Below are 21,316 nucleotides of genomic sequence, written 5' to 3' on the forward strand. Positions count from 1 at the left end.
CCAAAATTGAAACGACCTGATTTACTGATCATAAGGTTTTGTTCGCACACGCTGACACACAAAGGGAAGGTCTACGATCATGTGTACTTTGTGACATCCCATCAACTTAAACTTGAAAATCACACACCGCCATATGGGAAACTATTTTTTTGTAAAACTGGTAAATAAAAATTAACTTTTTAACTTTTAAAATATTAGTGACGACTTATTTACCATCCAATGATGATTGATTTGAACTCAAGACGATTGAGGATTTCAACTCCTATATATATACATATATAAAGTATGGAAGGAGGGAGAGAGAGGGAGAGTGTTACTAAGTTTGGTCTGTTCTGTTTGTTGGGGCCCCGTTGGTTATTGGAGACCTGTTGGGTGGTTCCTTATGGAACCACATAACGCAAATTCATTCAAAAGTTATGGGATATATTAAACTCATATTTTGAACATAATGAAATTGAAGAATAAGAAAATATGAGCCAATAAACATAGTAAATCATGTTAAAAGGAGTTCAATATATCCAATGACCAGAAAGAGGGAGTTAAGACTTTCAAATTTAAGAAGATTAAAAAGTTTCATTGCCCGGGCGCAGTGAAGTTGAATACGTGATGGGATAATGATCTTCAAAAATTATACCAGATGGAGGACGGACCGACTCCAAGTTCGAAATTGAACATATATATATATATATATATATATATCCATTTCAAAATAACGAAATTTAAGAGATTGATGTAGGCAATGGCCAACACCAATCATCATGTGATTCTGCCACTATTTCAATGGATTAATAACTTGGATCAAAATTGCAAAGTTTAATTTTAACTGTTTAAAGTGTAAAAATTCATCTCTATTCTTAACCTCTCAACTTTTTTTTTTGTTCCTTTCATGAAAGCTTTTCTCACTGACATGAAATGAATGCTAACCCAACCATTTGCAAATATGTTCCCATAATCAATTTCTAAATGTCCATATACACTATGAAGAATTAGTGATATATATATATATATATATATATATATATATATATATATATATATATATATATATATATATATATATATATATATATATATAAAGCAAATGTTATTAAATCCACGACTTCCTTCCAAAGTTGTTGACAAATCAAAACCAATATTATGTTGCTCTATACTAAGTAGAAAGAAAGTAGGTCATACATTATGATTACAGTAAAAATATACTATAAAAATTTATGACATGACACGATCGAGTTGTCAAGTCAGTTCCCTGGCCACTAACCAAATCATGTGTCGATTCGATCCAAATCCAATTTTTGACTTTGCCAACTGTACAAAAAGTAAAGGTGAAGTCAACCATTTCATCTCCATGCTACTTATGAATTACGTTTGATTACCTTTAAGAAATTAGTTGCAAATAGTTTTTTTTTTTAATTTTTAAAAATCGCTGTGGCTATTTTTTGGCTTAAGTTAATAGCAATTGCCTTTTGTGTTAATGATTTGACATGGAGACTCTGTCCACGCGCGAATGGTTCCTGGTCGTGCCATCATCTATAAGGTTACTGAGTTTCGTGTTGCCAATGGACGACCTTATATATGTTGCTAATTTATATAAAATGTGCAGAAGTCTACAAAATCTCAAATTATGTTTTTAATTTTAAAATAAAAAAATTGATGGAAGAGTACTTGGGAGTTGGGACTCGTCCAACCATGCGGCTCAGTTATATTGCTGGCTCTGCCTGTATAAGAAGAAATCAGTTCAGAAAAATCCATCGACTGAGTAGAATTTTTTTCTAACAAAAAAGTCTGTAAAAACTCGTCTTATCAAATATATGTCGATCACTAATTACTTAGACAGAGCATATATAACAAAAATCAAATTACATCAAATCCAAATACGTTACAACACCTCGCAGACATTTGGAGAATGGAAGAAAAACTGGGTAGGAACAAGTAGAGATGTGAAAAACAATACAGCAGCAGTAATCATGGCAACTTATTCAAAACGGCACGCACAATATATGCGCATCGTTGCCATATACTCCAAAGCCAAAGAGCTAGCCTCCGCTTGTAAGGCACCATCAGCATTTCCGTCTAAGCCACGCACCTCCGACCCCATCGCCCAACCACCCAACCATGTCTACATCAGGAAGAACATCTACACCAAAAACTTGACCCGCCAATTGGACCACTTTGTATGCGACTGCGATTCCCCCGACAGCCTGAGCGGCAGCATTTAGCTAAGAAGATATTTAACAAGGAGAATACGAATATTGAGTATGTTCTAAAAAATACAGTGTTCGTGTTTCAAGCAATATCATGAAAGAGAGACCGACTTACTACTTCTACAATTTCTTCGGCGTTTCCTCCGTCCCGAGGCTGTTTGGAGCATTCTGCCATGGCATAAACTAAACTCATATTTGAACACAATGAAATTGAACCATAAGAAACTATGTGCCAATAAATACTATAAATAATGTTAAAACGAGTTCAATCCATCCAACGACCAGAAAGAGGGAGTTAAGATCTTTGTCTAATTGAAGAAAGTTAGAGTTTCATTGGACAGGGGCATGAATCTTTTCTTTGATAACATAGAGTGGGAGGGTCAGTCTGACTCCAGGTCTCTTGTTCAATTAAAAAAAAAAACCATAAAGATGAAAGATGGGACGACTGTGGGAAAGTAATGAATGCACATCGTAACGGGTACAGTGAAGTAGAACAAGTTATGTAGTATACATGTTTCCAGGAAGTGGCAGCTCTGGTTGGCAAGCACCAGAACTTCACCTTGGGAGATCACAGACATTTGCAGTGGATTTTTTCAGTTTAGAGTGTGTTCTTTTCTATTGTATCACAAAAGGCAAACACCCATTTGGGAAGTACTTTGAACGAGACACAAATGTTGCGAATAATCGTCTTGATCTTTCTATGGTCAAATCTATTCCTGAAGGCTTTTGAGGTCATTCTGTCTCTACTTCTTTCAACAATTTTTATGTTTTTCTGAATTAGTAAAAATGGACAGTAAAAACCTCCATTTTTTAACGACTTATGCTTCTCACGTAACTGTAACTAAGATCCAGCTGTTTGCAGGAAATTTCTGATCGGACTTGACTAGAGCACAAAATATAGGAGCAAAAGCTCTACCTCTGAGAAAAGATGGTCACTTTGTCGTTTATTTTTGCCTACTAAAATGAGCAATATAATCTTAATCAAGTTAGTTCATCCATGAGAACCTGATTGACAGGTTACTGATGCTTTTCATATCAAAGTGATGAAGTCTTGTTTTTCCCTGGTTGAAGCAACAGGATTATCTTGGGAATATGCCAGATGGGTTTGATGATTACCTTACCAGTCGATTCCCAAATCTCTTGATTGAAGTTTATAAAGTTATATACGAGTACTGCAGAGAGGAAAGGTACTTCATAAAGTACCTTAAAGGCAAGATTAGATATTGGAGTCTCAATGAAGTGAAATACAAGCCTGTAATTGTAGTTCAAGCGAACTAGGAGAAGAGAAGTGTCCATGCTTGCTTTCAGCTGTATATCATGGCGTAAGGAGCTGGAGAAACGTGTGAATTCTGCTACGAGAACTGGGGCTTCAACAGAAAAGTTTGCCTTGATGTACAGGTAGAATCCCTGCAACATTGTGGCATTGTATTTATCTAAGAACCATCTGTTGTACAGTTACGTGTATGTTTTCATCACCTCACAATGTTATTCTAACAAGGGAATTTAATTCTGTATATTTGTAGCGTACTCAAGATTATTTGGTTATTCTTGTGAACTGTCACATTCATCATCTATTATAGTAAACTGCTGGTGACGGTAGCTGCTCTTTTCTGCTTCCTGTTCATCATCTAAGATCGGGATCGTTGACGAGAATTTATGGAGATGCAAAAAACGCGTCTACTTAAGCTGTTCAACTAGCTTTATTTGGAACAAATCATGTTACTACATTGAAGCATGATATAATGGATTATGTAAAAGGGACGACACTTTATATTGAAAAAAAGAAAGAAAATCAAACGAACCGACTCATTGCAGTTTGAACACGAGTACAAACGGCATCTTTCGGCCAAGAAAGAACGAATCTTCTCAAAATCGCAAAGCCCTGTGTCAGTACTCTGCCCTCAGGTTACATGCAGAAGTAGAACGCTGATGCACAGAGAGCTCGTCAAACCGTTCGTGGCCTTATGGGACACGAGCGGTTGAGCTCTCTGTTGTAACATGATTTATTCCAAATAAAGCTAGTTGAAGAGCTTAATTAGACGCATTTTTTTGCATCTGCATAAATTCTCGTCAACGGTCCCCAGTTTTCACTTCATATATACTCCTTAACCAATTTCACTCTGTCAAAACAAAATTCAAAGAAATGAGTCATTCTTCAATAAAGATGTATTAATATTGCTGCTATATTTCTGAGCAAGCAAAGTTACCGTTCCTTTATAAGTGATATTATTAATCATATGAACAGTGAGGCAGTGACCACAAGATGCAAGAGAAAAAAAGTCTGTGTGTTTGACATGGTACATTTGGATACTTGCAAGAAGCGAGCTCCTTAATAAACACTCAAAAATATTGGCACTTCGAAACGTCTCCAAAATATGAAAAACACAATAAACAGAAGAGAACGCCTTTGGGAGAAATACACGCAAGAGAAAATTCATACTTAAATTTTAGACGGTAATGCAAAAGCGGTCATCAGATTCTTTGACATACTTGCTCGACATTATTGGAATTATTGACAAACAATACTTTTCGCGATGAAATTCAGATCTAAGGTCGTGATACTTTGAAATTGTTGTCAATATCCATGACTGTGGTCGGAAGCACCCGAAAGGGCATCGATGGTGGATTTGCCGTTTGCACTCCCAAAGAACAGGAACAAAAACCAGACGGCCTTTTAAACCCTTGCTATCAAAAAGCTGACCCACCAAAGTTTTCAAATATTGACATCGGATTAATCAAACCCAGATTTAAGCTTAGAAAAGAGAGGGAGAGAGAGAGAGTGAGTGAGAGAGAGAGAGAGAGAGAGAGAGAGAGAGAGAGAGAGAGTTACTGGTTCTAACAGGAAGCCCAAAAAAGCAGCTACCGTCACCAGCAGTTTACTATAATAGATGATGAATGTTATAGTTCACAAGAATAACCAAGTGACCTTGATATACAGCTGAAAGCAAGCATGGACACTTCTCTTCCCCTCGTTCGCTGGAGCTACAATTACAAGCTTGTATTTCACTTCATTGAGACTCCAATATCTAATATTGCCTTTAAAGTACTTTATGAAGTACCTTTCCTCTCTGCAGTACTCGTATATAACTTTATAAACTTCAATCAAGAGATTTGGGAATCGACTGGTAAGGTAATCATCAAAGCCATCTGGCATATTCTCAAGATAATCCTGTTGCATCAACCAGGGAAAAACAAGGGAAACGAGAAAATCAGAAAAAGTAAAAAAAGGATTGAAAAGAGCATTTCTTTTTCAACAATTTTTTTTTTTTTTTTTTTTGCGTATGTATGTTGTGTGCACGGATGTAGGGGTGAAGGGAGGAGGGCAGCCACCTTGTCATGACCTCACATCAAATAATTGAAAAAAAAAAATACATTGAAAAGTTTATAAAATTTTAGTTGTACAATGTACATTTTACATTTATAAAATTTTAGTTATACAATGTCGATACATTTTACATTTATAAAATTTTAATTGTACAATGTATTTTTACATTCTAGTTCAACCGACCCTAACCGAATTCAAAGTTGAAATCACGGTTCTGCCCCTACACCGACTAGCACACGCAACTCTGTCTGGGTAATAGCCATTTCGTTTTGGTTTCATTGTGTGCTATTAAAAAACAGTACCTAAATGCTTGAGGCGTGAGGACATGTTCGAGTTGTCGGTTACCACAATTATTTGGTGTCGCCTACCACACAGTTCAAGAAAGAAAGACAGGAACTTACCAGTCCGCGGTTGAAAAAAATCATTTTTCATCCATATTGCAAGTATAAGCCATTTTCTGTGAATAAATATGAAAATTTAGGGGCTTTTTTATTGGCCTTTAAAACTTGAGGGCCAATTTGTTGTTGGCTCAAAACTTAGTGTCAATACGTAATCTTTTCTTCTTAAAAAAAATCCGGGAATTATATATTAAAAAGTAGCATAAGACATTTCCAAAGTCAGTCAGCTCAAGTTACAATCTAATCGCTTTGCTGGTCCATTTGAGTGATAAGCTAAGCCTTCCTCATCACTTGACTTTTTTGTGAAAGAATCAAATAAATGGGAATGGAAGGTTAAGATACATGGGGGGGGGAGAACTGTGGGAATGTGTGGGCAGCTGCCCTCACAGACTCTTATACATCTGGCTCAAAGCTCTCACAACAACCACTGGCTGGCTAACACGATTTATGATCCGCAATGAAGTACGAGTGTATGGTGGATCCATCAGGTCAAGATAGATCGCATTTTCAGACCCTTGAAGAACGGGAAAAAAAAATACAAGTTGCACGATTCCAGGCTATTGTTGGACAGCTTTCTGAAAATGATCAAAGTCGACACTACCAACAACATGATCTCCATCGTCACTCGAGAACTGTGGAATTCGAAACCGGTTTTGACACAAAATATTACTGTTTGCAACTTTTGACCGTATTTTTTTCGAAAGGAAATCTTACAAGAGTTTGTCAACGTGAGGAGTCAGCTGGCCCTTAGATTACATGGTTGACTCCAGATTCTCATGCTTAACCTAACACATCTTTGCCCCAAACCAGCGGACGCGTCAAGAACTCTCGCTATAAAGAGCTCGAGACCCTCATTCCATTTCTATTCATATCCCCACACATAAGCAGCAGCCATGTCGTCGACGATCCTCACGTTGGGAATCCTGTTCTCGATCTTAACCGGCCTTGCCGGAGCGCAGCCCGCCTGGGTGAAAGACACAGACGGCCATCCGCTCAAAGGAGGCGCCCACTACTACGTATTACCAGCACAGAGCAGCAGCTTCGGTGGCCTGTACTCAACTTCCCGCAGCCGAGTACAACGTCCACATTACGTTACCCAGATAGACAAGTCTACAGTAGATGGTGTGCCCGCCAGGTTTGCGCCGGTCAACGGCATGAACCTGGTTCCGCTGTCGACGGACCTGAACGTGGAGTCCTACAACTCAAACATATGCCCGGATCCGACCGTCTGGACGTTGGCTCCGGCGGATAAGAAGACCCGCCAGACCTTTGTGAGGTACGGTGGGGTTGCACTGGCTGGTAGTTGGAGGTGACACCTCGCCGGTCATGTTCAAAAAGTCAGAAAAAAACTGATGTGATCTAACAAGAAATCTCCATTGAAATATGACCGATTGGATCCCCATGATAACGATTGTTGTAAATCGAAATATTTTTTTTTTCTTTCAAGAAAATTTATCTAAGAAATGCCGGAACTTGATTACTGAGATATAGAGCATATATAACAAAAGCAAATTGCATCAAATCCAGATACGTTACAACACCTCACAGACCCTTGGAGAATGAGAGAAAAACTACACACGAACATGTGGGCATCAGTAGTAGTCATGGCAACTTATTCAAATTAAAACGGTAAGGCACACTATAGCTTCCTTCATTACACCAAGACAGTTGAGGGAAAAAAGTCGGTCAGAAACCCCCGCCCATCCTTTTCATGTGCTCGAAAGCCAAAGATCTAGCCTCCTCTCTTAAGGCACTATCAAGGTAACCGCCGGAGCCAAACGGCTGGCCGAAGGTGCTCATGTCATCGTCGAAGTCGCCGTCGTCGTCGATGTCTGCGCCATCTTCAACGTCGTTATCTTCTCCGGCCTCCTCACCGAACCACCCATCCATATCTATAGCAGGATCTATACCACCAAAAAGCTGACACCCTAGTCGGACCAAATTGACTGTCGCTGAGGTTGCCATAAGAGCATTTCCCTGAGAAGATATTTGGCAAGGAGAATAATATTGAGTATGTTCTAAAAATACAGTATTCATGTTTCTAACAACATCGTGCTATTATCTCTAATATTCGGTTATTAAATATAACTACATCAATGATCATGCAATGTTTTCTAAAACAAGAATACGGTGTTCGTAAATGCTGATTCCCAATATGCCAGTGATTGCGTCCAAAAACATGCTGTTCGGCTATTCAACTAAGTATAATGGATGACCTCTTAAGAGTAATCCTTCTTCCTCTATATCTCCGAAAACACACACATTTTGAGGTGAGGTTTCAAAGCGTCAATCACACTATGTTTAAGTTAACAATTACAAAATTGCAGCGACATGATTTACTGATGGTTTTGTTCACACACAGGGACACACAAAAGGGAGGTCTACGACCATTGATTCCGTTGTCTTAACGCATTTTATAAAACTGCCCAAACTGGAGAAACCCATTTGTATGCGCAGGTTTATTGACATGTGTACTTTGTGACATCCCATCAACTTAAACTTGAAAATCACACACCGCCATATGGGAAACTATTTTTTGTAAAAACTGGAAAATGAAAATTATCTTTCTAACCTTTAAAATACTAGTGACAACTTATTTACCATCCAGTGATGATTGAACTGAACTCAAAATGGTTGAGGATTTCAACTCCTATCTATATACATGTATAAAGTATGGAAAGAGAGTGAGAGAGAGAGAAAAAAAGTCTTACTAAGTTTAGTCTGCTCTGTTTGGTGGGGCCCTGTTGGTTATTGGAACATCCTGTCCTGGGTTGTTTCTTGAGGCACTCTGTCATGGAACCACATAATGCAAATTCATTCAAAGGTTATGGGATAGATTAAACTCATATTTGAATATAATGAAATTGAAGAATAAGAAAGTATGAGCCAATAAACACCGTAATTCATGTTAAAAGGAGTTCAATATATCCAATGACCGAAAAGAGGGAGTTAAGACGTCCTAGTTTAAGAAAGTTAAAGTTTCATTGCCCGGCGGCATGAATCTTTGTTAACTTAGAGTGGGAAGGTCTATCGTGACTCCAAGTCTCTTTGTTAACATAGATGGAGGACGGACCGACTCCAAATTCGAGATTAAAGAAAAATTCCTGGTGGCCATCGAGTATGATATGCATAAGGCTCCAAACATAATTAAACAGATTTCGCATACTTACTTGGGTGTAGAAAAAAGCTGCAACGGCTGCAGCTGTAGCAGCAATGCTGGATCTGAATGCCGCAAAAGCCACAGGAGGTGCGTCCCATGGCAGGTGGGCGGAACAGGAGCTGAAGTCGGTGCTGGTGGGCCGGGCTGAGTGCCTTTCGAGGCAGGTTAACGCATGGCAGATGGGCGTCGAATTGGCAAGTCTGGCAGTGGTAATTAAACCCTTGGCCACCGTTCCCGCATATGTCGCAACCGAAATGGCCGCTGCTGTAGGCAGATGCATAACGAAGCACGAGTTGGTGCTGGGGGTGCGCAGGGTTCTTAAGCAGCGTCGGCATAAAGCAGCAGGACCGGTGGAGGAAGAAACCGCAGAGGCCGCAACCGAAAAGGTCGACGTTCTCCGATGTGAAGGGGAGGTCGCATGCACGGCAATTTGCCGCCCTCACGCTGGCGTCCATTGTTCCAATATGTTGCAGCGGGTGGTGGTGGGAACCGTGCCGAAGCGTGGACGCCATCGCTAAACACTTAGTAATAAGGTCGATCGTCTGAGGTCCCGAGCTCTTCCAATGGATGCAGCTCAGTATTGCTCAACTGGTGGAACAGATGTGAGACTGGCTCCTCTATTTATCGAGAGCGAGCGCTATGTTCTTCTTCGAATCATACCTTTCTTGGCCTTTTGGCTAAGATCGAGTGAATTTCTTCGTCACTTGGCCCTCACCCCCACGACTCAGTCATCCCATTAAATTTATTGTTAAATAATTGTATCGTGGGGACGGTCCGGTTGGGGCGTCGAAGCGGCTTTAATTTCTAGTCCGTGTAGTAAAGACTTTCTTCAGGACCAAATATCTCACCTTGACGTAGTCAAACCAAACATGTGAAGAGTTTTCCACCGTGACTACACAGTTGAGAGGGAAAAGGACGGGGGCAGGGTCTGCTTCTTCCTTCCCGACAGAGGAAAAGTCATTGGCGTCCAACTTGGTCATGAAAAGAAAAGTTAATGGTTGCCTTCTAATTTCCACCTTACTTCACATATCCGACATTGCTTTTTCGCAGGGATCGACTATTTGTCCAGCCCCGGGGTTCGGTGCCTTGTAAACTCTACTTTTTCCCAGGTTTCTTCATCTGTTAATTCATAAACAGTCGTCATTCTCTATAACCTGCAAAAGAAACTTGTAAAATTTGAAAAACTCCAAGTTACCGAACTGCTTGTGATCCTTTTAAATTAAGGTTTACTTCCTATTGATGCGTCAAGATAAGCATGTGTAGCAGGTTCTAAACCTTTAGGCTTTGAACCACAACTTTGAAGGTCTGCATATTAGTGTTACACATACCACAGTTTAGAAAAACAAAAAAGAGTTGAAAGTTTTTGTGTAAATAAATAGTGTACCGGATGCAGCAGTGTTGTTTAATGTCTTAAAAGAGGGTTAGTGATACTGAAATAATCAGCATCCGCATTGATTTTAACCAGTCACATGATCCCAGGTTGGAAAGCCAGGGAGGGTGGTTAGGCTTCTTTCTGCAATGACAAAGTGCCGCGACATCTCATGATCAATTGCCCATCTGAACATTCTCAAAACAGGAAGCGAAGACAATGCATGGTGGCCTAGAACATCCACATTTGAGGATGGGGTTATATTTCAGCATTAACTTTAATTGATTTGTTAAATCGGATCATTGCAAACCCATTCCAGATATGAAATTTTAACATATACTTTTCCAATAATTTGGCCAAGTCCCCCTCAAGTCATAAATGAGCATGACCACCCACACATCGACGTGGAATTAACGTCGACCCATGTCCAGGATCCAACCCGAATGTTGAGGATGGAGATATTTCAGAATTAGTTTTAATAAAGACGTGATGTTGGGGGCAGTATTTGATGTACTAAATCGGATAATTTGCAAGCCCACTCTGGATATGTAATATACTTCAAATTTTTCCATACCCTCTTCAATAAATGGGGTAGGAGGGCCCCCACGGTACGCGCTTTGTTCAGTCACGAATGACCGAAGACCAGAATGACCGGCCCGGTCAACATGGCCATTCCCAGACCACGACACAAATCCAAGACCCGTATCCTCGGGTCAAGATCGTCCATCATCAAAGTACGGGGCCGTTCAGTTCAGGACGAGTTGGTATCCATCATTTAATGTCAAGCGAGGAAACGCCTCTGGACCGTAACATTGGACGTGCAACTAAATTGAACATCGGAGTTTAGTTAGTGAAGAGATTCTTAATGACTTATTTATGAGCTTAAGCTATTTTCTCTTGGCGAAACGATGCAAAGCACCGTCAATAAAATAAATGAATGAGTTTTTTTTTATCAATTTGAGGATATAAGCTGGCGTTGATCCGGTAGCGGATTAAATTGCTATTAGTTTGACAAGGATAATTTTAAAATTTCACCTTCACATTAACGTCTTGCATAGGTGAAGAGGCTCTTTCAGAGTTGAGCGAAGGCCTGTTTACGGCCCCAATGTTGGGCGTTGAGATGGTAATATATAAAAGTTCTGAAACATAACAATAAAACTATACACAACGAGCGATTAGTACGCTGTGTTTGAAATGTTGACATTCCTGAAGTTCATTATAACCCTGCAACCACTCTTGGCATTATGATGAGCTGCAGGCGCAGGCAACCCTAGTGTTACATAAAACTCACATTACAACAAAATGGGACAGATTATCTAAGGACAAAGAAGCAGAACTAGTGATAGAATTGTAGTGGTGAAGAATAGTAGAGGCATGGCAACTTATTGGGAACGCAGAGAGGAGGTTGCCAATGTAATTAGAGGTACTTGAAAGGCGGGGCAAGGAGGAAGATGCATCACCCTCCGATCATCCCTTTCATATGTGCTCGAAGCAAGAATCCAAGCTCCTTGCGTATACGATCGTCAACGACATGCAGGTCCCGGAAGGATACCCGGAGAAGGCTGAAGAGGTCGGTGATGTTCGAGACGTCCTCTGATCCGAAGAGTAAGGCGTCCATTACTTCACCCAAGCCACCGAAGGCGTCAAAGAGCAGGTGCATGACAACTTTCCTTCAGATCAATTTTGCAAATCGTCCTACCTGCATTTTCATAAGAAATTAAATCACCCCTTCACTTCTCACCTCAGGAGACAGGACTTTACGAGGAGTAAATATTTATGCATGCAACAAATGTACACTCAACAAAACAGAAAGGGGGTTTGGGATCTAACGGAAACATCCGGCTTTCGAATCTTAGTCGCATCCACCTGATCAACGTATGGGCAAATTCCCAAAAATTACGGGCATATAGAATTGGAAACAGTCAAAAGATTCATCAGAATGTTTTTAAAATTTTACTGGTTAAGGCAGTAAATTTTACCATTTTACCTACTACACAATATAACGTAAAAACATGCCGAACTTTATTAATACTCTGTAACACACACACGGAGAGAGAGAGAGAGAGAGAGAGAGAGAGAGAGAGAGAGAGAGAGGAGAGAGAGAGAGAGAGAGAGAGAGAGAGAGAGAGAGAGAGAGAGCCGATAAAATGGGAATATATAACAAAATTTGGGAACAAGAGGTCCCCTAAATATAAAAACAATCCGCAAAGAACAAAATTATGCAAGCAGGAGGAACAAATAAACAATACAATGCACAGAAAAATAAGAGAGAAGAGGAAAGACGAAACGGCACAGTCACCCTACCGCAGTCAGGCGGCGGCGCTTTATCCGAATGGCGAACTAGATATCCCCTTGCACAAGACGAGCCACGGAATCTGGTGAAGAGAAGGTGCCCCTGAAGACCCTGTTGTTGCGCTCCACCCAAATGCGCCACCACGCTGAAATGAGCCACGGCCTCCAGACATGACCCCAAGAAGCAGTCAGGTGGTGGGAATGACAAAAGAGGAAGAAAAGACGAATGGATGGTGGGTTTGGAAGATTACTAACAAGGGAAGGCCAAGTAGAAGCAAGGACACTAAAGAAAAAATGGCAAGAAGTAAAAAGGTGGACCCTAGACTCAGTCGCAACAAGACATAAGGAACACTGGTTAGCCAAACTGATGCTGAGAGAGAGAGAGAGAGAGAGGAAAGGGAAAATAACATTAATAAAAGCCCAACAAAAAGTTGAACTTGAAAAAGATTACATCTACAACTCAACTCTTAATACTTGTATGAGGTTGAATGTACCATATTACCCCATAGGTTACGGGAAATTAACCAAACGTCATACAAAATGGAGGATGCCATGCGTTCCACTGAGACCGCCTCATTTCTATATATAATATCATTTCTGGAGTTCCAAATGACCCACCAAAACGTGAACAGCCAAATTCTCCAAATGGTGCGCCATTTCTTTTTGTGTCTCACTCTAGTTGGTTCATGGATCAGGTCCCGAATTGTAGATATGCTTGTGACTTCGATGGGAGGCATAGACCAGGTAAGTGCATAAAGATCTTGAGACACTCGACAAAACCATACCAGGTGAGTGGTAGTTTCCTCGGCACAACAACATAGAGGGCATCTACTCGCAAGGTGAAAACCAGACCTTTTGAGGTTATTCTGAGTCTGAACGCGGTCCAATAGAATGAGCCATGCAAAAGTTTTGGATCGTCTAGTAGGACCTCCAGCCCAAAGAAGATTATGAGGAAACCAGTTGACCCCGAGAGGTTGAAGCGAGCTATATGCATGATGTACAGAAAAACGCCCTTCACCATCTCTAGCCCATGAAGAAAAATGCTCTATAGAATCCGTCTTTGAGTTGAACTTGGTGAGGGTAGATATCCAAGCCTTCATCAAATGAGATGTTCTTCGTCTGTTGGGGAGAGAAGAGAGACTCTGCAAATTGTATTTGTGTCGCAAAGTCATCGCACAAGTAGAGTTGGAGTCTTGGATGAAAGCCCACCACTTTAAAATAAGAGAGAGAGAGAGAGAGAGAGAAAAAGAAAGATACCATTCCATCAATTCGCGCTTTCTCCTCTGCCTTGATTAAGCACCCTGCAATCAAACCAAGTAGCGCAAATTCACTCAAATATAGTTTTCATAAAATAGTAAATGACTTGTCGACCAACGACGATTAGATATAGTATAACAGAAAGTTTCAATGAGCTAAGCGGTGATCATCCGTTGGCCTCCCCGCCAGGTATAGTCGCATATATAGTATAAAAATGCAAAAACATTGAAAAAAACGTTATGCAATGTAATAGATTTCAAGCACTACCTGGGTGTGCGTCGAAGTTGCAGCGGCTGCACATGTAGCGGCAATTGTCTATCTGACCGTGGCAAATATCACAAATGGTGCTTCTCACGGGAGGCATGACCTTACTCCAACTAATTAAAAAAAATACATTAAAAAAATTGAAAAGCTTTAGTTGTACAATGTTAAAATTAGAGTTTAGTTTGCCCCTACCAAAATAAGGGATTAAACAATTTAGCTGGCCCAAAAAAATTCTACTTTTTTCTCTGGTTCTACAAAAGTGGGAAACAAGAGGTCAAGGAAGTGGTGGTGGGCTTGGCAGATTAACATCCGAGGCATGAGAGCGCAAAAAAAGTGGGCGTCGAAGCGGAAACTGTCGCAGTGATAGTTGAACCCCCTGCCGACCTTCCTGCATATGTTGCACAGGAAGGCGTCGGTGGCGGGTGCATAAAGAGGCCGGAGCACGTGCTCATGGAGCGCAGAGTTCGACTGAAGCGACGGCAACTGCGAGTGCGACAGCAGGGCGCAGCAGCGGTGGAGGAAGAAACGACAGTAAAGGCAGCGATAAAGGGCGTCGACCTTCCCCGGTTTGAAGGGCTGGTCATCTTGTGGCCATCCCGTTGGTGTCCGATATCTTCATCAGCCGTAGGAGGCACTGGTCGTGGGCACGGTGCCGCTTCGTGCCGCAGCGTGGTCGCCATAGCTAAAGGTGGACGCTTTGGAATTGGGCGCTCTCAAGATCGCATGCAGATGCAGCTCGGTATTGAAACGGTGAATCAGATGCCTGGCTGCTTCTTTATTTATTGGAAAAGCAAGCTGTTCTTCGTGCCCGGCTAAGGAACAACACACACAACTCTCATCTCGCTTTATCAAAAAGAGAATAGAAGCAACAAAGAAGAAGACAAAAATTTACGTGGTTCGATCTTTTACTATTCATTCTCAGATGAACACAGACACTCTCAAAAAAAAGACCAAAAAGAAAATTACGGCCCCCCTAACAACGTAAGTATTAAGGCAAACCCGCATTTGATTCTACGGTATTACAGATCAGTGTCCAATATAGATCATCCCCACAACTTGTCATCCCAAGTGCATCATACATGTGGGGACTATGCAGTTGGGTTGCTGAAGCAAAATTGGATTATCTCCAGCCCAATCTCAAAGAATTTTAACAATTTCCAACTGTTCTCCATTAAAAGGGTACCCTTCCCCATAAATAACATATGACTAGCATCACCATCCACATCGACGTCGCCATCCTCATACCATAGACTCATTCAAACTCTGGATGCATTTCTAGACGTGTTCGACTCGTTTGGATGTTGCTATCATGCTCAAGAAAATTAGAGAAGACCAATAGTAAGCACAATAAATGGAGGGATTAAATGGACCATGTAACTATTGTGCAAAGCAAGTACCATAAGAGGGCACGAGAATAAAGTCAAGCTTCATCTGTTCTCTCATTTTGTAGACCACTCAATCACTTGTGTATACACGTTAGTAACGGAAGGTTCAGGAAACCAATTAGAATTCTCTAAGGAAAAAAAAAAATGGAACATGAAAGCCCCATTAAGTGAGAAAGTTCTGTAACTTTAAAATCTTTTTCATTTCTACAGAAAAAATTTGTATAGGAACATATAAATGTTTATTGTTTGTACAAAGCATGTGCACTCTTTTAATAAATAAATAAATTGCACAGTGAAGCGGGAACTGAGATCCATTCAAAACAACGGGTACTCTGGTTGAGAATTTTCCTTGATTAAGATTTCTAAAAAGAGAAGATGGAAGTCAAATGGGGAAGTCCTAACATGAGAGATATTCCGAACAAAGTGTAACTTTCAATCGCTTATGTAAATCACAGTCTGGTAGGGACGCGTTGTAAAAAAAAGAACGATCGGCATCAGAAATGCTGTACCATGGTCACATTCGAAGTCTCGATTGATTTCTCGACGTGTTCTGCACGTTTGGAAACCAACTTCAGTTATGTGGTCAAGCTCCCTCTCTTCCACATTTCCTAAGTCACTCAATCCCATATTTATGCGCGTTAGTAATAGAAAGGTAAAAAAAAGGATCGATCGGCATCAAAAACCCATCAAGTTAGAAAGTTATGTAACTTAAAAATCTTTTGTTCTACCAAAAATTTGTGCAGGAACACATATTTTTTTACTGTTTGTATAAAGCATGCGTCTGCTCTTTTAATAAATAAACAAATTGTACAGTGAGGTTGGAACTCAGATGCAGATTTATCACTCACTAAATCTGGTGAGAGTTCATGAGTATGCGGACAAGTAATTCTATGATTCATTTCACACCCATTCAGATAAGACATGTCTCGAGACTCTCGACCCAATCACTTTGAAAATATTTGATTTGAATAATCAAATAACATTACTTCCACCTTCAATTTACAATTTATTTATTTATTAAAAGAGTAAACATATGCAAAATTTGTTAAAAGCACTCACTCGATTTTTTGAATCGAAAAAAAAAGACTCAGATCCTGCACAACAAACTACTGAATGCTAGCTAGAGAAGAATGCGTGATGCAGGAATGATATATGTATACTCACTTCTTCCTTACTCTTCTAGATGATAAATATGCATGAAACAAGTTCTCGTTTCATTTCTCTGCACTAACTTGATAGCGACAATTGCACTGCAACTGTTCTTTCATTCTTTCAACCTTTTTTCTGTTCATGCTTGACGATCAGCACAACTGGAAACTCTGCTATGACCAATGTCACCGCGGTATGTCAGTATCGGTATGCCCGTACGTGGTGGTACATTTGGATCTAGTTTCGAATTAGAACCAGATTCAAACCATATCATAAAGAAGAAAAAGGGCATCTTCTTCTCCGTTCTCCCTCTCCACCTCTCGAGCGTTCCAACGGCGGCTGCTGGTTCTCATTTGTTGGGCAGCGGTGGCGGCAGACATTAAACGGCGACAGACGACCGGTTGATAGTGACGGTTTTTCGGCGGCTGTTTTGGGAGAGGAGGAAGGAAGGTGGGGAGGAAGAGGGAGACACGACTTCATCCAATGTCTTCAAGGCACCCTTCACATTCTTTTGTAACCGAAATTTGCTAAATATGAGTATTCCTTGATATAAAAGAGTCCAGAAGAAGTAGTGAAATTTTCTGGTTTCTCATAAAGACGGGGAGTTCCACAGGGAACACTGGACACTAAGTGGAAGTTTGAAAAATTGGAAACTGGTTGTGTGTGTGACTATAACAGCACAGACACTCTGGAAAATGAAAGCTGTAGGGCCTTACTTTCAAAGAAATCAGAGGCACAAGGTAGTTGGGAGTTGTACTCCCTTGATGTAGAAAAGAGCAACATTACTGGGACTAACAGTTTTCTATGTTTTCATGGTTAGGCACATAAGCGATAAGGATATGGCTTTTGGTTGTATCAAAATTTGTCTGAACCAGATTTTTCTATGTGAATTTTGTGTTATTGCTTGCTTTTGATGTATGTTTGCCATTCAACTCGTTCTCAGAGTTGAGATGCACTTTCTAACCACAGCACCCTAGCAGTTTAAACCTTGCGACGCCGTCACAACTGGTAAAAAAATTTGACAAGGTCTAAATCTTTTAGAGAGAGAGATTTCTCTTTTCTTAATGTCAATCACAATAGAAACAATTGGATGGACATGCATGCTGACCTTTGGAATCCCTTTTCAGCATATTCTTTGTCAATTGATTTAAGAATGGCTCCAGCTTTACCATGGACTCCTTCAAACTCTTGCTGCATTTCCACGTAGTCGATGCTCTTAGTTGTTGAGTAGGACAAAAAAAATGCAATTAAACATTTCCAATACAAAGACAAGAAGTAATAATTATAGGCGTTAAATGGATATCTCTAGGGAAGATTCTATGTCGGTTGGTGATGAAAGCTAAGAAAGTAGACCAGTCTACAGTGGGGCGACAACCCTGCAAGGATGAACCATCCTCCTCCATTCCTGAGCTCCATTCTCTCAGGAAGATGGTAAGTTTACAATCTCCATTTTCTCATTTTCAAAACCTTCATTTTTAACTTTAACTTGAATATTTTGGTCATTACATACCCTTATGCATGCACAAGAACGTGCATAAGCTTCGGTCCAATTGAGCATGAGTTGGGCAAAAATATGGATCCACACTCAAGAGAATATTATTAGAATTAAGAATCCGAACTTCCGTCGAACCAACCTGCAGTGGAGGCAGGATCATTAAATTCTATGATTTTTAACGGATGAATAATTAAGCTCATGCTTTACCATAGACTCGTTCAAACTCTGGATGCGTTTACGCATTTGGATGTTGCTCTCTTGCTCAATAAAATTGAAGAAGACCAATAAGAAGCACAATAAATCCAAGGATTAAATGGACCACGTAACCATTGTCCAAACTAAGTTGCATTGAGTGCACGAGAATAAGGTCAAGCTACCTCTGTTTTCTCATTTACTAATCACTCGATCACTTATCTATACACGTTAGTAACAGAAAGGTCTGGAAACCAACTCTATAAGGAACAAAAATGATAGGCAACAATGTCCCACTAATTAGAAAGTTCCGTAACTTAAAAATTACAAAAAAAATTGTGTAGGAACACATATTTGTTTATTGTTTGTACAAAGGATGTGGTACTCTTTTATTAAATAAATAAATCGCACAGTGAAGCTGGAAATGATATGCAGATTTACGAACGCACGCTACCCCATTCAAAACAACGGTTACTCTGGTTGAAAATTTTCCTTGTGATTGAGATTCCTAAAAAGAGAAGATGGTAGCCGAATGGGGAAGACCTAACATGAGAGATATTTCAATCAAAAATTTCACTTTCAATCACTTATGTACTTGTCAATCACAGTCCGGTAGGGTCGTGTTGTGCATTAGTTAGTCAATCTACAAGTCCGTGATGAAATTGAGAAAAACAAAAGGAAAGAAAAATTAAATTTTCTTGCTTGGGAACGTCGAATGGACCCGTTCAAAGTTCAAGCACATGGGTCCCAAATGCAAATAGGACGAACACGCAGAGAGCTTGTGGCTCTTATATGCATTTTCGTCTTTCTCATCGTATTTAAGAAAACAGAAATGCTTTACCATGGTCACATTCGAACTCTAGATGCATTTCTCGACGTGTTCCGTGCGTTTGGAAACCAGCTTCAGTTATGTGCTCAAGCCACCTCTGTTCTCACATTTCCCAAGTCACTCGATCCCATATTTATGCGCGTTAGCAACAGAAAGGTCAGAAAAAGTCGGCATAAAAAACCCATTAAATTAGAAAGTTCTGCAACATAAAAACCTTTTGTTTCTACCACAAATTTATGTAGGAACACATACTTGTTTGTTGTTTGCACAAAACATGTGTCTTAATAAATAAACAAATTGTACAGTGATGTTGGAAGTCGTATTCAGATTTATGACGCACGAAATCTGGTGAGAGCTCACGAGTGTGCTGACAGGTAATTTTATGATCCATTTCACACTCATTGAGATAAGACATGTTCCCAAACTCTCCACCCAATCACTTTGAAAATATTTGATTTTTGAATTATAAAAAAAAATTTAAGTTGGCTTCCACCTTCATTGTACCACCATTTATTTATTTATTAAAAGAGTGCACACATGTACAATTTAGTAAAAGAATATACACATGCGAACACATTGGCATTGTCAAAGTACCGAACGCAAGGTAAAAGAAGAAACTGCAGCTGTTTTTTTTTTTGTCCAACTTTTTGGTTTTTTTGTGCTTGGCGACCAGCACAATTGGGAACTTTGCTAATTAAGGGTGAGAGCTGACTATTACCATCTTGTGCATGACGGTTGTTGTTCATTATAAGTCACAAAAAAGTATCTTGACAAGCGTCAAAATTGAGCCGTTCCACTTACATCCAGACCTGTGACACTCTTTCTAACCACATCAGTGCAACAATGGACAACTTTGGAAGGGAAAGGACAAAAGTCTACAATTAATAATTCGAGGAATTAAACGGACCACATGAATATTACGCGACTTAAGGGGCTTGGGTGCACGAGAATAAAGTCAAGCTCCCCCCTCGTCTGTCGTTTAACATACATCCAACCGTCCGGACGTTGCCTGTGCTCGGTGACAAGACTTGTCTAATGTTTGTGAGGTTTCACGGGTTGCATTAAAAAAAGAATGGATTCACCAACAAATAACATACGAAATTGGACCTAGGCTTTAAATGTGGTGAAAATTAATTTTTATTCACGTCTAAAATTGTCAGGGCCTTACTTTTACGAGGGTGAAGGTTTTTCGAAGCTTTCGGCCTCTTTTATTCATGTTCAGTGTAGCGAAAGCTTTTATCAATTTTTTGTGATTGTGGATTCCATGAGAAGAATGTTATGCACTCGGCAGATCATCACCCATGATCATCCCACACGTAAACCATCGACACGCCGTGGTCATGAGGCCCTGTTAAAACATCGTCATTCCTTTAAGTGTCTATCTACTTACGTACGAAATCTGGTTGAGGGTAGACTTCTCTTGAAAGGAAGTCTCCAACTGAAGCTAGTTGATGACTATATGTCATTAACTAAGGCGGCCGACCATTGCCCTAATCGACGATGAACATTTACTTACTTGCTCTCACATGACTCTACGTAATTGTGGACGCATCATATGCGTCCACTGGAGGAATTGCCCTCAACCCATGCGTACCCCCATGCACATTCAAACGTTGCACATGGGAAACCTATCTAATTCCCCAATGACGGACTTGCACTTTTAAAGGGACTGATGACCATGATGCATTTATACGTTTCATTGCTGCACATTCTACGTGCATTGCTTTCTGCTTGACTTAGTGTCCAATTGGATTGCACATGTTTTTCGAGCAATGTCTAAGCTGACCAAGCAACATTACCTTCTACTGACTTAACCGGGCCAGACATAATCAGTCCGCAATAAAAAACAATAGATCATGTAAACTAGCATTCATCGACCCTTGCTTTTAGCATGTCATTGAAGTTGAGATTTTACTCATGTTTTATTTGAAAATACCGATAAACGTCACTTTTACTGATGTCTGAAAAAAAACATTGGAAGATGTCATTTCCAGCTCAAA

At 40.1% G+C, this 21,316-nt stretch overlaps 2 protein-coding genes across 3 annotated transcripts in view; both read right to left on the reverse strand.

Annotated features, from left to right (window-relative positions):
- The window catches only part of LOC116261224 (uncharacterized), a 45,528-nt gene extending 30,728 nt beyond the window's left edge, over positions 1-14,800 (reverse strand). The window contains exons 1-4 of one of the 2 annotated variants that reach the window (XR_007574202.1): positions 14,270-14,800; positions 14,003-14,046; positions 12,758-13,887; positions 11,683-12,152 (exon numbers count right to left, since the gene is read on the reverse strand). Coding sequence is in view for 1 of the 2 variants with exons in the window: in XM_050079448.1 (XP_049935405.1) it covers positions 14,270-14,366 (97 nt within the window). In the remaining variant the exon portion in view is untranslated. Of the gene's footprint in view, positions 1-11,682; positions 12,153-12,757; positions 13,888-14,002; positions 14,047-14,269 lie in introns of those variants that run through there. The other variant, XM_050079448.1, reaches the window with a different exon arrangement.
- Positions 7,422-9,682, reverse strand: LOC116261035 (uncharacterized). The gene is made up of 3 exons (XM_031639622.2): positions 9,095-9,682; positions 8,636-8,712; positions 7,422-7,901 (listed from the first exon to the last, which is right to left on the reverse strand). The coding sequence occupies exons 1-3, from the start codon at positions 9,594-9,596 to the stop codon at positions 7,611-7,613; spliced, it is 870 nt and encodes a 289-aa protein (XP_031495482.1). The 5' UTR covers positions 9,597-9,682; the 3' UTR covers positions 7,422-7,610.
- Positions 14,801-21,316: the final 6,516 nt, after the last annotated feature.

The sequence above is a fragment of the Nymphaea colorata genome, chromosome 9 (assembly GCF_008831285.2).
Source record: "Nymphaea colorata isolate Beijing-Zhang1983 chromosome 9, ASM883128v2, whole genome shotgun sequence".
Classification (NCBI taxonomy): Eukaryota; Viridiplantae; Streptophyta; class Magnoliopsida; order Nymphaeales; family Nymphaeaceae; genus Nymphaea; species Nymphaea colorata.

Coding starts and splice junctions, on each gene's coding strand:
- LOC116261035 (XM_031639622.2), bottom strand. CDS start 9,596: ATGGCGTCCACGCTTCGGCACGGTTCCCACCACCACCCGCTGCAACAT. Junction 8,713..9,094: donor CAGCTTTTTTCTACACCCAA/GTAAGTATGCGA, acceptor GTTCCATGACAG/AGTGCCTCAAGAAACAACCC. Junction 7,902..8,635: donor AACAGAGCAGACTAAACTTA/GTAAGACTTTTT, acceptor ATATCTTCTCAG/GGAAATGCTCTTATGGCAAC.